Consider the following 15,406-nt stretch of genomic DNA (forward strand, 5'->3'; position numbering starts at 1 on the left):
AGGAATTCTGTAGAGGAACAGCTGTGTAAAGACCTTGAGCTAGTCTGATTTTAAATTGCATCTCTCGATGATCAGGGAAAAGACAGTCTTGTAAGCTTCTCCTGCACGTTATTAAAGTTTTTGTTGTTGTTGTTGGTCATAAAACCCTAAAGCATCTTAGTTGGCTTATGGATATCTGACTACAATGCTGACCTGAATAAATAGCTGCACTCAAAGGAATGAATGAGGATATATATATATTAAAAAAGATGGGGTGAGGGAAGGAGTAACAGAAAAAAAGGGGGTTTAGATAAGTCAATAAACTATTTTTTTTAATAAATATGATTTTCAATTATTTATTTTTATCTCAGAGTGGAACACGTATGATACTGACAATTCAGTGCCTGTTTTAGGGGACAGGAAATGATAAAGAGGAAGAATGTCCTCAGCAAGCCAGAGCACTTACTGGTGGCTGTCAGCACGTTTGCTGTCTGACCGTTCCTCTCCCTGGCTGCAGAGTCAGTCTCTCACCTGCTTATCGCCAGCCTGATTCCTGATACAGGAAAGCTCCCTGTGAGGTTTCCTGTCCTTCCCTTTCATTCAAAGCTGGATTAGCTGAAACAGCCCCAGCCTCTGCAAGACATCAAAACACAACCACCAAGACTGCCACCAACATCCTGTCCCATCTTGGGCTTCAGAAGGTGGATTTCCTTGAGCCTTGTGCCTTTTCATCTACTTCCTTCCACTACTGGAAATACTGCCTATTTTCTATCTTGTGTTCATTATTAAACACATTAAACACATTTTGATCCACTGGCTGGCTTTGTGTCAGTGCCCAGTGCAGTCAGAAGAGCAGCGTGGCGGTCTGTGTTTGAGGGCTTTAGCTCTTGCCTCAGGCCTTGCTGTTCTTCTGCCTGAAGAATATAAAACATAATGTGAGTTTTTATGTATTATTAAACTTACATCTATAAATCACTGACCCATGGTAGCTGTTTATTACATATTCCATCTTCTGCTTTGATGCATTGTTGTTGTCACTCCGAGGTGGGTAATGATGACTCGGCTTACTACTGTGGTAATGCACTTAGAGCTTGGGAATCTGTCACTGATGGCAACTAGACACAGGCACTATAAACCAGAGATGAAATTTTAAAGTGTCTGCTGTCAAGCTATTTGTCTCAAAATTCTATTTTCCTCTGTTGTGGTTCCGTAAGGGTTTGGATGCTACTGAATTGTTTGATGGACAAAGACAAATAGTTGTGCTTCGGGAACTCTGTGCTGCAGGACTCGTCATCACAAAAGCAGGCGGAGGTCATCTGCTTGTAATGCTAAGTCAGACCTGCAAAAAATGCTTGTGCTCATCAGGCCTCCCTAATGAAGCACCAAAATTGCATTAATTTCCATGGACTTGGCATTTCTTGTCTTTTACAGCACATTGGAACATAGGCTAATCAACACAAAGTATTATATTATACCTATTGTTTTTCTTTATATTTTTTATTTACTTCTTTTTTTTCTTTTCTTTCTTTTTTTTTTTTTTTTTTTTTTTCAGCCCTTCTGTATGCAACCATTTTTGGTAATGTGACAACCATATTTCAGCAAATGTATGCTAATACGAACAGATACCATGAAATGCTGAACAGTGTCCGAGACTTCCTAAAGCTCTACCAGGTCCCTAAAGGACTGAGTGAACGTGTGATGGATTACATTGTTTCCACCTGGTCAATGTCCAGAGGAATAGATACTGAGAAGGTAAGTGAATTAAACTGCAAGGAAGCAATTCACATCCTGAAAGCATTGCATTAAAATAAACAGGAGGTACTTCCTTAGTAAAGACGACAAATATTCTTTAAATAGTACGGGGTAGCAGCTTCCCTTCATTGTAAACTCTCAACTACAGCATTTCAGCCATTCTGTCATATCACCAGTTACATCGGTGGTAAAAGTGCATATGTGTCGTTGGTGATATGGCACGAAGTACTATAAAAACGAATGAAAGTGCTTGTTTTTCAGAAAATAAATAAAATAACTAAGTAAGTTCCAAGTTCTAACACAGCCTCAGATTTTCTTCGCATGAGATTTTTATGCAATTTTTCTGTTATTAGAGGTTTTCAGGTATGTGGGCCTGAATACAAAGTATAATTTGTTTTGTCTTGGTAGAATTTGATTGGAATATTAGAGATACAATAGCCACTTCCAGATTTCATTAATAATAATAATGTATTGTTTGAAAGATATCTTATTTGAGAGGAATGTTTTCATCCTAATTCACCGAATTTACAAGTAAAATTCCCATTGTGTTTTTTAATGTAGTAAATGGCCCTTCACCAGAACAAATGTGCAAAGTGACTACTTTCTGCTCTCCTGTTATTTGCCAGCTTTTGTGGGGACAGATACTGTTTTTCTTCTGCTTGTGAAGAGATGTAGTTTGGGAGGTGATGCATTCAGGAAATCAGACCAGTGCTCCAGTCACCAGCCTCCTGCTTGGCTGCTTGCTTCTGTATTCAGACCTGTAGATGCTGGAGTTAAAGAGCAAACAAAGTCATTTCTGTCTAGTTGTTAAAGTGTCGCTGGGGAAGAGTAGAGCAGATGTGGCCTTGCACTGTGCTGTCTGGAGACTGCTGGGTACAGGAGGTACTGTTTGCTTTCCTCAGTGGTCTTCAGCATATCTGCTATTTAGATCCCAGACTGTGATTTTGGGAAGCACTCTCTAACACCAGCTTTCAGAAATAAATGGTATTGTAGTGCTAGATAGTGCTGATTAGAAGCTGCTCTGTCTGTTTTCCTACAAAATATCTTTATGTTCGGTTGTGAGCATCGAGGTAGGCACATTTGGGAAAGGTGGAGAATCAAGACCTGAAGATACACAGTGTAAGGAACACTGGTGTTTTCATTCACTCCTCAATACAAGCTTCTATCATCATTTTAATGTAGCAACAAGAAAAAATTGCTATGTAAAACAAATTTGTTTTAGCTTATCTTCAAAGTCCATTCTTGTTTTCCTCTGATAAGAGGAGAAATGCTTTAGGAATGCCTTTGGACACAGCAGGAGAACCAAACCAAGCACAACTCACTGTAGCCTTTGAAAATTACCTTAATAAGTAGAAAAAAAAAGTCTCAAATTATCAAAGCATCAAAGAGCATATTTCACAGAGTTGATTTCAATAACTAGTGTGTGCATAGCTGAACTGCCATTGGTGATGACTGTAAAACCAAGAAATCAACTTTCATCTGCATTGCAAAAGCCAACACAATGTAAGTCTGACTAATGGCTCTGCCAATCCGTAAACGCTCGGGTCTGAGCTCCGTTGGTTTGATGCCTATGTATAACTCCTTGGATGCCATGCAATGAATAAAACATGTGTTGTTCCTGCGACAGAACAGTGGTAGTTGTGCCACTGTGTAATGTAATACAGTTTTCTACAGGTGAGGCAGATATTTAAAGATGAATTTAACACAAAACCAATCTTTACACTATTTTGTAGGCCACAAATTTGTCAATTCAGTGTTAACTGCAGGTATGCCAAGGAGTGAATAATCAGCTGAAAGCAAAGTCTATAAGTCTAGTAAATGCCAGTACAACAAAATGTAACCAAGAGCTGCTGAGATTCTAAAATTAAGCCATGATGATCTGGTTTATACCTCCCATATAAATGAATATCTCCTGCTGTTTGTCTGTAACTTTCAGATGCGTTTAATTCCTCATTATTTTTATGAAATCTGGAAACAACTTCTCTTAAGTGGAGAATGGAAAATTAGCTAACTTCTTCTTAGAATGAGAAACCAAGAGGTTTTTGGATAAGAGTCTCTTTTTAAATGTTCTCTTGTATATTCAGGTTTTCTTATTACTATTTCTATTACGGCAGCCCTTTGTGTGTGTGATGTTCAAATGACTGTGAAGTGTACTTGTGTATAATTCTGGAGCCAAATATTGGCAAGCATCTACAAATACAGAATGTTTTTGCTGCCAGAATAAATGAGGTAATTGCAGAGACAGCGATAGCCACTGCCTATGTTCCATACTGCCTATGTTCCATGTTTAATGCTGGTCTTTCTGTCCTGACCCATTCTTGTGAGCCTTGAAGTCTGAGAATTGGCAGGTTTGGAGGCTGCTCATTGTAGGGCGGGTGAGAGAGATCATCTATGAATGACCTACAGTTAATTGCTATAGAAATATCCCTTTCAGAAGTGATATATAGCAGGTCTTCTTGAAGGTGGGCTAAAGATGATTTTAGCAGTGATAGAGCCATTTGCTCTTGGAGTAGCAGGCCTAACACCTGGTACCACGGCCTTTTGCAGTTATGAGCTTAATTCTTTGCTCAGAGATCACACAGAGCCTCACTGAGGGTGTAGGCATAGCCATTGTGCTTCATGTGTTACCTTCACGTTTTCCAGGAGTGTTTGCATCAAAGCGGCCATCTCCTTCCATCCAGGAAAAATGTGTGGGAGTAAATCTGAAGCTCACCCAGGGTGCTCCTTAATTGGATGAAATAGTTATTACTGGGGAAAAATGAGGCAGACTCACACTACTCAGAAAGTTTTTTGCAAATAATGCATCTCGAGAAGTACTTCATCACAGTCCTGATCTTCCAAGGATTTTGTCATCCTTGTTCATGTTCATGCATTTCCAGAGTTTTTGCCAGGAACTTTTTAATCTGTGCATGTAGTAGTGATTCTGTATTCTTTCCACTCAGCTTTCTGTATTATATTAAAAACCTTCAGAAATAGTCCTGACTTGCACCACTGTGCTGAGCATTGATTTATGTACCCTTGGGAACACACATCATTAATTGCCAAAAGTCGTGCAACACAGTATAATACCTTAAAGTCCCTTCTTGTGTGAGAAAAAAAATATATGGTACTGCCACTGAGGAGGTGAATTTGAACACCTACCTGCAAACCTCAATATTACGAGCTAATGAAACTAGCAATATATTTTATTTTATTTTTTTGGAAAGGGTTATGAGATTATACTTTTTTTTCTATACAACTACTCTCACACTTGGAAAATTTGTGCTGGTTTTTCATAGAATATATCTATATAAATAGAGACCTAGCCACTAGAAGTGATCCCTTCAGCAGGCTCTTTTCCACCACTTCCCTTACTGATGTACAGCTAATTTTTTTCTGTCTTAAAAACCTGAGGCCTTATCAGGGTAATTCAATATCCATCAGAACATGTTGCTGAGATGCAAACATTATTTTCCTTCAGGTATTGTAAAGTAGACTGAGTATTGTGGCACATGTGTACCTATAGAAACGGGAATATGGACTGAGATTAGAGGTCTTATGGGAAGAAAAGCATTTCATAACCTGTGTAGTAAAACGGGGATAATCACGTGGCACTTTTAAGCCACGTACAGGAATTGATTGCCCAATTTCCTTTTCAGGTTTTGCAGATATGCCCTAAGGACATGAGAGCAGATATCTGCGTGCATCTGAACCGTAAAGTTTTCAAGGAGCACCCAGCCTTCAGGCTGGCGAGTGATGGGTGCCTTCGAGCGCTTGCCATGGAGTTTCAGACAGTGCACTGTGCCCCAGGAGACCTGATCTACCATGCTGGCGAGAGTGTCGACAGCCTCTGCTTTGTGGTTTCAGGGTCTTTGGAAGTAATCCAGGATGACGAAGTCGTTGCTATATTGGGTGAGTTTCACAGCTGATACACACATTGTGTACAAGTATAGATGCACAGAGTGTTTTTATAGCCTCTTCTACTCAAGCACTTACATTATTCTTTAAAAAAGCTCCAGTCAGGTAAGCTTTACCACAGCCTGTATATTTTAATGAACTTGGCAGCTCTATGACATTAAACATTTGTTGTCTGTTGAAAAATTGAAAGAGAAAGGAACAAATACTTGCTTAAGGTCATACAGGAACATTGCAACATTGCATAAAGTCATTGGCTTGTCCTTCCTGTTCCACATAGGTAAATAGGAAGGGCAATCATCTCATCTCCGGATTGCTCCAACTCTGTTTCTTCTGGTCAATGGCAGCTGTATTTGAGCACTGAGATACTGAACATTCTTGGGGTTGTTTCTTCCTTGCCGCATCTCCCTTCATCAGAAATTCCACTTAGGATTGCAGAAGAACTTAAAGTGCTGGGCCTGCCACTCCTCTGATAAAAATCCAGTTTTGCTGAAAATTTTTCAGTTAGCTTGATTTCAGATTATGTGGTGATCTCTTAAAGACAAAATAATATAAAATATATGAAATATAGAATATATAATAATAACCAATACATATAATGATCACAACATACAATCATATATAATATACATTATATAAAATATATTATAAAAATTTAAAGCTGATCTGCATTAACTTGGAATGACAATTTTAGTTTGGAGGCTCTCAGAAGAAGCTGACAGTGCTGTGAACAACATTCTGAAGCAAAGCTAGGAGAAGAGAGTGAGATTATCCAATAGATATAGATAAATGATGGGGTTGCTACAGCACTGAAAAGGTGATACTTATCCTTTGATTCTGTCAGACCCTTTTGTGATAAGGTAAGTTCTCACAGTGGCTTTATCCAGTACCTGTCACTCATGGCAGCCTGGCAAAAGAGATGAAAACTTTCTAAATTTAAAGTTTCTGATCACATACAGCCACTATAAAAGGAATGTCTACTGGAAAATGAGGAAGCTAATAAATATGCAGAGTTCGCTTTTCCTCTACTTCTGAACAGGATTGCATATACAGCATAGTGTGAATTTCATGTCCTGAGGAATCAAGTTCATGATATTTTGTACTACACAAGAATCTAAAAAGGTGAAAAGTAGTGGGGTAACTAATTCTTTTGTGTTCTGGAATCAGCTGTGTAATTTAGTGCTGTTTGATACTAACAACTGCTCCCAAGTGCAAATACATGCTGAGCGGAGAATGGATTGAGAGCAACCCTGAGGAGAAGGACTTGGGAATGTTGGTTGATTAAAAAATCAACACGAGCCAGCAACATGTGCTTGCAGTCCAGAAAGCCAAATGTGTCCTGGTCTGCATCAAAGGTTGAATCCCCTCTACTTTACTTTTGTGAGAACCCATCTGGAGCACTGCGTTCAGCTCTGGGTCCCCAGAGCACAAGACAGACACAGACCTATTAGAATGGGTCCAGAGGAGGTCATGAGGATGCTCAGAGGGCTGGAGCACCTCTCATATGAAGACAGGCTGAAGGAGTTGGGGTTGTTCAGCCTGGACAGGAGAAGGCTCCAGGGAGACCTTACAGTGGCCAGTACCTAAAGGGGGGCTACAGGAAATCTGGGGAGGGACTCTTTGTCAGGGGATGGAGTGACAGGACAAGGGGGAATGTCTTTATAAGAGGGTAGGTTTAAATTAGATGTAAGGAAGAAATTCTTCACTCAGAGGGTGGTGAGGCACTGGCACAGGCTGCCCAGAGAAGCTGTGGATGCTCCATCCCTGGAGGTGTTTAAGGCCAGACTGGATGGGGCTTTGGGCAGCCTGGTCTGGTCGGAGGTGTCCCTGCACATGGCAGGGAGTTGGAGTTAGATGGTCTTTAAGGTCTCTTCTGGTCCAAACCATTTAGTGATTCTATGATTTTCTAAGTTGGACGTCAAAAGCTTACTACCTTTTAATGTTCTGAGTTGCCATGAATTAACATGGCAAATGTAGAACAAATTAAAACCTCTCAGTTTGGGTCATTTTGTATCCCACAATGCCTCCTCCTGTGTCCATCACAGGGAGAAAAGCTCAGGAAAAACTTGCTGTTCCATTTAATCAGCGTGAGTAAAAAAATATTGAAGTAGGGTTTTCAAAATGCCTTTTAAAGATATGTTTCCTCCTTATCTTTAACAGTACTTTCCATGTTTTATCATAATGTTCAGTTTAGAAAACATTCAGCCCAGATTCCTTGTAAAATCAACATTAAGGAAACCTGAACTGCTAATCTCTGCTGCTGCAGAGTGATGGCTACAGATAAATGAGGCCGATCCCTTGGTATTTGAGTGAATAGAAATATTTTATGTTGTTTTTCTCCTGGGACAGTAGCAACTGATCCTTTTCTCTCCACACCTTTTATTGGAAATTTGGAGCCAGTTCTCTGGCTCCCATGGAAGTTGATGCTCTGTCATTTTCTGTATAAATCTAGTAGTCAGAAATAAAAGCAAAATGAAGTGGGTTCAGTGTGATTTGGCAAGATTTTGTTTTGGGTAAGTGTATATCAATTTTTGTGTTTCAGTTTCTTCTGGTCTAAGAAAGGTTTTTTCCTTTCACTCACGTGTGCACACACACACAGAGGTTGTGAAGCCATCCATTGGAGATTTTTCCATGCAAATAAGAAATGATGTAGTTAACTGAAGTTGTTCCCTATTCTGAATCAGTAGGAGTTTTCTCCTTTAGAATCGTGTAATGTAAGAACCACATTACTGAGGATGCTGCAGGAGATAGGCCAAGATTTCCTGCCTAACTTCTGTTCAGTCACAGTTTTCTTATCAGTAGAACAGCAATGATTTTTTTTTTTTTTTTTTAAATTTCATGTTCAGCTAAACTTGCCAAGCATTTGATAAAAGCACACCAGATAAAACGAGCACTCAAGGAAAAAAAATAAATTCTGCATTGTACAAGAAACATGATTGTTGGTGATCATTCAGCCAGAACAGCCAATTCCATAAGTTTTGTTTGCCAGTCACAATGAAGCACAGCTCTGAACATCTGGCATGTAACAGCTAACCACGTGAGGAATTCTGTACGGTAATTTCAGTTAACAGATACGTCAGAGTGACTGTAATCTCCTCACAGACATTCTTGAAATAAAAATAAAGTGTATAAATTATCCAAGGTGAATTATTTGCTCAGCTTTGGCTGTCACTTAATAAAGCAACCTTTGCAATTTGTAATGTAGCCTGTATCTTCCATACAATAGAGAAATAAATTGCATCTCTAAATTACTGTGTGACTGCTGCACAGTGTTATATAAACCAAAGGTAAACTACACTTAAGCCTTAAAGGATCCAATTCATATGAAAAATTTTCAAGTTTTGAAATCATGTAGCCTTGCAGACTAGCATATAAATGTCTGTCATGTAGCCTTGGAGTTTGGAGTGTAATGTGTGCGATTGTGTCCATCCAGCTTGGTTCTAATACCCATGTGAGAGGTATATTCTCAGACCAGGCTTATGTTCTTATAACAAAGAACTGATTTTGACTGACTTGGGTTAATACTTGAGTTAGAAGAAATTGTACTTGGTCAGAAATGAAAAAGAAAGTATTTTTTTTTTTTTTGCATGTGTGTCACCTTAGATTGCATTCCTTGTTAATTTGACTAAGAGACAAACACAAAATGTATAAACTTCAAAAAATTTCTCTGCAACATTTACAGTAAAAGTTTGAACAAATTGAGGTATTTTGTATTAGGTTTGATTTGTTGGGATGAAAGATGCATTTTTTTGATTCTATCCAAAATTTCTACTGAAGTAAAGAAATTACTAACAGTCATGTAACACAGTCTTTAGACTTGATGTGTCAAAGAAATAAAAAATAATTAAAAACAAAACAATCCCTTCCCCTTCCCCCCCTCCAATAGAAAATTGCTTTTAAGCAAGATGATTTATGTATTGTGATTCATTTTAATATGAATGAGGAAAAAAAAGCAAGACGTAGCAAAGCAAGCCACTGTACCGCTGTGTTTTTTTACGTTAATGTGTAGGTTATGAGGAGAATTAAGTAGCAGTGATGATTAGCTAGCGGGAAGCAGCCTGGATGAAATACAATTCAGTTTTCTGTAGCTCTCTCTTCTTCCATTTATACGGTTGTTATTGCCTAGGATGAAGCGCTGAGGTGCACTCATCACTTTACGAAGGCAGAGACAAATCACCCAGTCCCTGCCCTGAAGAGAGCCGAGCAAAGCATAGGTCATGCAGAACTTCCATTAAGAGGCTGTTTTCAACTTGGCTTTGCTTTTAACTTTTCTAAGCCTTACCCATTTGGGCTGTTGCTGCTTTATCCGTCTGAGACGGACTTATCTATTTGAACTACTGCTGCTTAAAAACTTCCCCATTTATCCAAATGCAGTTAGGGGAAATGGGTTATTTTGTCGCTGCTAAAAAACAATCAGCCACTTCTATGCGCTTCATTTGGCAGCGCTGGGTTCTCTGCTTTGGAGCAGACCCTTCGGGCCGATCCCCTGGCCTTCTGAAAACCTAACCTTGTCACAGGTCACTGAAAAGTTAAAATTTACTCATGCTCAGGAGAGATGTGCTGGATTTTAATGTAATGAGTATCTTGAAAAGATTGCCCCTGAATTAAATGTGTTTCGGGTAGAGGCCATAAGATCTGGCTGCAGCTTTCTTTGAGATATGCAGGCAAAAAGGTAGTAAGAGCATGAATTATGCCAGCCTAGCTAGCAGTTGTTTCTTAATTTAGGGAAGCTTGAGAATCAGAACTGTCTTTCAATGCACTTTTTGTATTTTTTACACTATGAAGGTATGCATTTCCTTAATTCAGCATGATAACATAATTGTTAGAACTGCTGTAATCAAGAAACTGCTAGAAATCTGGCTGAGCAGATGCCATATGCCATTGCTGAGGCTGACAGGGCACTTTCCTGAGGCCTTCTAGTCTGGACCTTTTTAATCTCTCCTCACAATTATAAGAGGAAGTACGGGTTCTTGTGTTATCTTTCCAATTGCATGTGTGCATCAGAAATTTATATAAAACTGTAATAATAATAATAAAATCGTGAAATAGTAGTAAACTTAACTTCATATAAATATCTTCTAGAAATACAGTGAAAGAGAGGATAGGAGGCCTTGTTAGAAAACAGTTTAAGTTGTGTTGATATAAATGTACAAATACCTGAATGGTCAAGAGTGCCATTTTTGATTTTAGTAGAAAATCAATTCTAAATTAGAACTGCTTGACCTGGTTGTACTCCAAGATTGAACAGAAAATCCTAGTGTAGGAAACAACTGATTCTTTGACCCAGGTTGGATCCGACCCATTCTGTTTGAAACTGGGGTCATCTTTGACATTTGGAAAACCATTTCAGTAAAAGACTGAAACTGAGAGATGAACCTTGAAATTAGGGTGACGAGCTGTTTTTCTATAAAATAGCGTCTTGTCCTTAAATTTTCAGACTGCTGCAAAAGCTGTCAATTAATGACTCCCAGAGGGCCTTACTAGGCAGCACTTCTTCACTTCTGTGAGTTGTTCAAAGTTGCTGAACTGCAAGGGGGGGCTGTGTACACGGGTAGTGAGGTTAGTCGTAAAGATTTGATTAGACTGGGAGACTTTAAGCCTTTGTTTAACAATTAAAAACGAAGCCTATAAAACCACTGTGGTCTTCAGAGCTGAGCAACGGATGAGAAAAATAACATTTATTAGAAGGTTTAGTTTAAAAAGAAAAACAAAACCACCACAGAAAACAGTTTATCCCAAGAGTAAAGCAATTTATTCCCAGGCCTTGCATCCCAGCTGTTTTGCATTTATTGTGTTTTTACTATCCTTGTTTGAGCTAAGAACTTTCAAAGGAATAAACTTTTTAATTGACTTTTGGTTTAGCAAAGAGTATTAATGAATTGCATCCCATGCTGTCCCACAGTGGTGTTAAAATTTGGTCTGTGGACCCTGATCAGATCTGATTAGAGATCAGCTATTAGTATTAGTAGAATGATGTGTGATGTAAAAAGTCAATAGAGACCTTTGTACGTACATTTATTTTTCCCACAAGAGACACTTATAACATTTGTCAGATTTCAGGCAGGTAGATAGGATCCTTCCTTGTTTGTCCTGAACAAGAGTAAAGAGTCCCAGTCTCATCGGCAGGTTGGAGAATTGTGCACGGCTTTTGAGGTGTGCTGATCTACAGCCTGATGACTGTCATAGTAAGTCATCCAAAAGTCATAAGACAACATGAAGAAGATTAAGCTTCAAAATAGATTTATTAATCCAGCATCACAGTTCAACAAGAAAATGACTGTTCCCCATTGTGGATTGTCCTGTAATTTGGTTCCTGGCTGCCTTGTTCTGAGTGCATTACTGTACAGTTGCACTCAGGAATGCCTACAGGTCTCCTTGGTACAGCCACAGGCTTGGCTGACTTGTAACTGACAGTGGCCTGAGAAAGAATTTGAAAACATTATTTGCATGATGTGTGTGCTGCTAAAATGCATTCTGATTGTGAATGGCTGTTTATAAGGGATGGAATCAGCAGAGGACTAGGTATAATTTCCCCTTATGTAATATGGCCCCAGAACTTGAATGGGAAAGGGGAATAAGAATAGAATACTTTATTTATTTCTCATGTCACTGGGTTCAGCTGAGATTAATCATGGCTGAAGAGATTTTTGCACCATTGCATGCTGTAGCTAGCTTGTTTGTAGCCTGGATTGCACTGAACAGATTGAGGCAGATCTGTTTGCCTAAAGAGGGAAGGATTTGAGCCATTTTGCACTCTCCTCATTCTCTCTCTCTCTTTTTTTTTTTTTTTTTTTTTAATCAAGTTTATGGGACTTAATGGAAAGCCATTAAGATTGTTGACCTGCTTTTAGACTTAGACGTGCTGTAGCCATCCACAAGAGCACATCCCTGAATTTTGAACCCTGTAGTACTTGTCTGCTCTGTAGTCTTTGACCAACTAATGCAGCAATTTCCTCTTTTTTATAGTTGAAAAAAATGATCATGACTGTAATAGTGCAGAGGGACTTCAATGGCTGAATGTCAGATATGGCCTTGACTGCGATGAGTTGGGAACAGTGTTGTCCCTGCACCGTACATGTGTGTCTCTGCAAGTGTACAGTGGCTGGTGGTATTGCATAAGGCATCTGCTAAAATGAGTTGGATCCTGTTTCACAGTGTACATATTAAATGGAGAGGCGATGAAGAAATTATTGGGTTTACTCCACCATCCCAAGAAAGTGGTGGTTCCCTGTCCCCATCTTAAAAACCTGTGGCAGAATCCTACACGAAAGCAAGCAGAAATATTAGGACTACAGCTGCCTGTAGGTGTAAGTAACCACCTTCCCTGCCATGTGTCAGCCTTAGCTTCTGTTCCTATATGCTTGTCAAGAAATGGCAGTACCCTTTCAGTCCAAGGGGAGGAGGCCACACACTTATTTTTCCATACATGGAGTATAATTTGCTTTCAGCTGGCAGGTAAACATGAATGAGATAGGAAGGGAAATCAAGGCGGTAATTTATTGTGAGGGAAAATCATTGCCCTCCACAAGGACAGTTTGCTTTTTCTATTTCTTTTGCTGTTATCAAAGCTAAAGGAAAACAAAATATGGATAGTACATAATTATGAGAGTAACATATGCAGTAACCGAATGTCAGGAAGTGGAATTTGTAGTCTAGACCTGACTGCATTATTTTCCACTTGTTAGAGGGTAAGTGGGATATGGATATATCATCTATTTCTCTATAATCTGTATCTATACCATCTTTATCTCTTCCTTTTTCACTGGGGGGCAGGTGGGGAGCTGCGTAAGTCGCATGTAGATTTACTTTTAAGGTCCCATGTAAATTGGAGGAAGTGAAAATTGAATGTCCTGAAAGAGCAGATCTTTTATTGTTATTTACAAAGCTATAACATTGACTAGATTGGAGCCTGTGGTTTTAACATGATATCGTAGGAGAGCTTGGTGTGCCATGTTTTATTTCAGCAGGATATTAAATGCTCCATTTGCTTTGTGTGGAGAAATTCCTGCTGATTTAATTTTATCTAATTGCGATCTTAAAGGAGCATTATAAGAACAATTGTTTGTTTTCTTCACAATTGTTTTAGCTTACTCATCTAGCCATAATTTCATTCAGATGTAGACCCAAGAGGCTTGATTCAGGTTTTGGCAGGGCAGATTTGCATCCAGATAGGACAGTCCAAATTGTAAGGGCAAATGCACAGGAGGGATGGTTTATTTTAAAGGAGTGGAAACAGCAATGCAGAAGTATTGTCTGTCTTAGGCCTTCTCAGTGGCAAAGCATTGCATCTTCCACACAGTTATGTGGAGATTGCTTCTCAGCAGGCTTGAAAATGTTGGAGGTTAACTGCGCTAAGGCCAAACCACTATCTTTATACTGCCTCCAGTACCTGAGCTCACTCAGATTTTCCTAGACTGAACTGCTTTGTGGACAAATCAGTTTTCAGAATGTGTATCCTTTGGGGCCTGTTGATTATTTAACACCAAGTCTTTGAAAAAATCCCTTATTTCTTTATTTTTTATCTGAGCTTTAAAATCAGGTAAACCTGACTTTGTGTCAGAAATGTCTAGCTGTTGTGCTCTTGGGCTTAAGGAGTGAGTGCTGGATTATGGATGGTATTAGACTTTTCTTAATATTTTCAGACAGTGTCTAATGTCAAAGCATTGTTTGTGCTATTGAATAAAATAACGTGATGTGAATTGTGCGCTTTTTTTTTTTGTTTGTTTCTGTTTTTGGAAAAAGGAGAGATTGAGATTAAAATCCAGCTTTATCTTCAGTAGTTCTACTGTGCTGGTTTACTCAGGTTGACATATATAGGCAGGTTGGACAAGTTGTATATTTCTATAAAATGATACAGTGAATATCAACTGAAGAAACAATTTTTAGAGCTGATTTCCTCAATGCCTGTCCACTGTTAGGATACTTTTCCTAATAACACACTGATAGGAAAAGAACTGGAAGTGGAGATCATGCCAAACTTTTAAAAAGACACCATCTAACTATAGCATAATAAAGGTCTACAGTAATAAAACATTTTAATTTCATGGTGGAGCAGCATGGAAACTTCTTGTTGAGAAGTACAGATTTACTCCAAATGGTATTTTTGGAGAGAGAATTCCTTTTCCCTGTACTCAAGACATCCAGAAGATATTTGAATTGACATCAGGAATTGGCTATTTTGAGACTTCTGTATGACATTACCTGTTCAATGTCTAGTTTTTGCAGAGCATCAAAAGTAGGAATTATGAAACAGCCATTGTCCACTGTTATCTATAAATGCCCTAAAACTGGACCTGTGCAAGTATTGGAAACACAAATTTATGGTTTATAAACCACTTAATGAATGACCTACTGGAATACCTGGGAAGAAAGGGGACACACCATGGATAGAGGCCTCAGTCGCAAGCTTCTTGACACTGCAAATCAGATGACTTTTTCTATGGTTTCATGATTTGTTGTGACAAATTAATGCACTTTTGCAGAACGTGCCAGCTACTCTTAAATAGTCTGATACCACCATGTGAGGAAGAAGCCCCCTTTTGAAAACGGTAATACCTTGCATGCTACTGGCAACAGTGGTTGATCATTCACTGACAGCCAACATTGGGATATGGTGAAGATGAGACCCTCTGTTCTGCATATTCCTTGATATCTCAGGGTGGCTTAGGAAAGGCTTATCCACCATGTTTGTATACAGACTCCAAAGACAGGTGTGAAGAGCTTAGAGAAAAACAAACAGGAAAACAAATAAATCATGGAACAGTTGCATGTTTTGATTTGT

At 38.9% G+C, this 15,406-nt stretch overlaps 1 protein-coding gene across 5 annotated transcripts in view; it reads left to right on the forward strand.

The window, feature by feature from the left end:
• The window catches only part of KCNH1 (potassium voltage-gated channel subfamily H member 1), a 185,080-nt gene that overhangs the window by 87,520 nt on the left and 82,154 nt on the right, over positions 1 to 15,406 (forward strand). For 4 of the 5 annotated variants that reach the window (XR_014690875.1, XM_084512990.1, XM_084512991.1 and 1 more), the window contains exons 8-9: positions 1,532 to 1,731; positions 5,370 to 5,622. Coding sequence is in view for 4 of the 5 variants with exons in the window: in XM_084512990.1 (XP_084369116.1) it covers positions 1,532 to 1,731; positions 5,370 to 5,622 (453 nt within the window). In the remaining variant the exon portion in view is untranslated. Of the gene's footprint in view, positions 1 to 1,531; positions 1,732 to 5,369; positions 5,623 to 5,905; positions 6,101 to 15,406 lie in introns of those variants that run through there. The other variant, XM_084512993.1, reaches the window with a different exon arrangement.

This window comes from Aythya ferina, assembly GCF_964211825.1.
Source record: "Aythya ferina genome assembly, chromosome: 3".
NCBI lineage: Eukaryota > Metazoa > Chordata > Aves > Anseriformes > Anatidae > Aythya > Aythya ferina.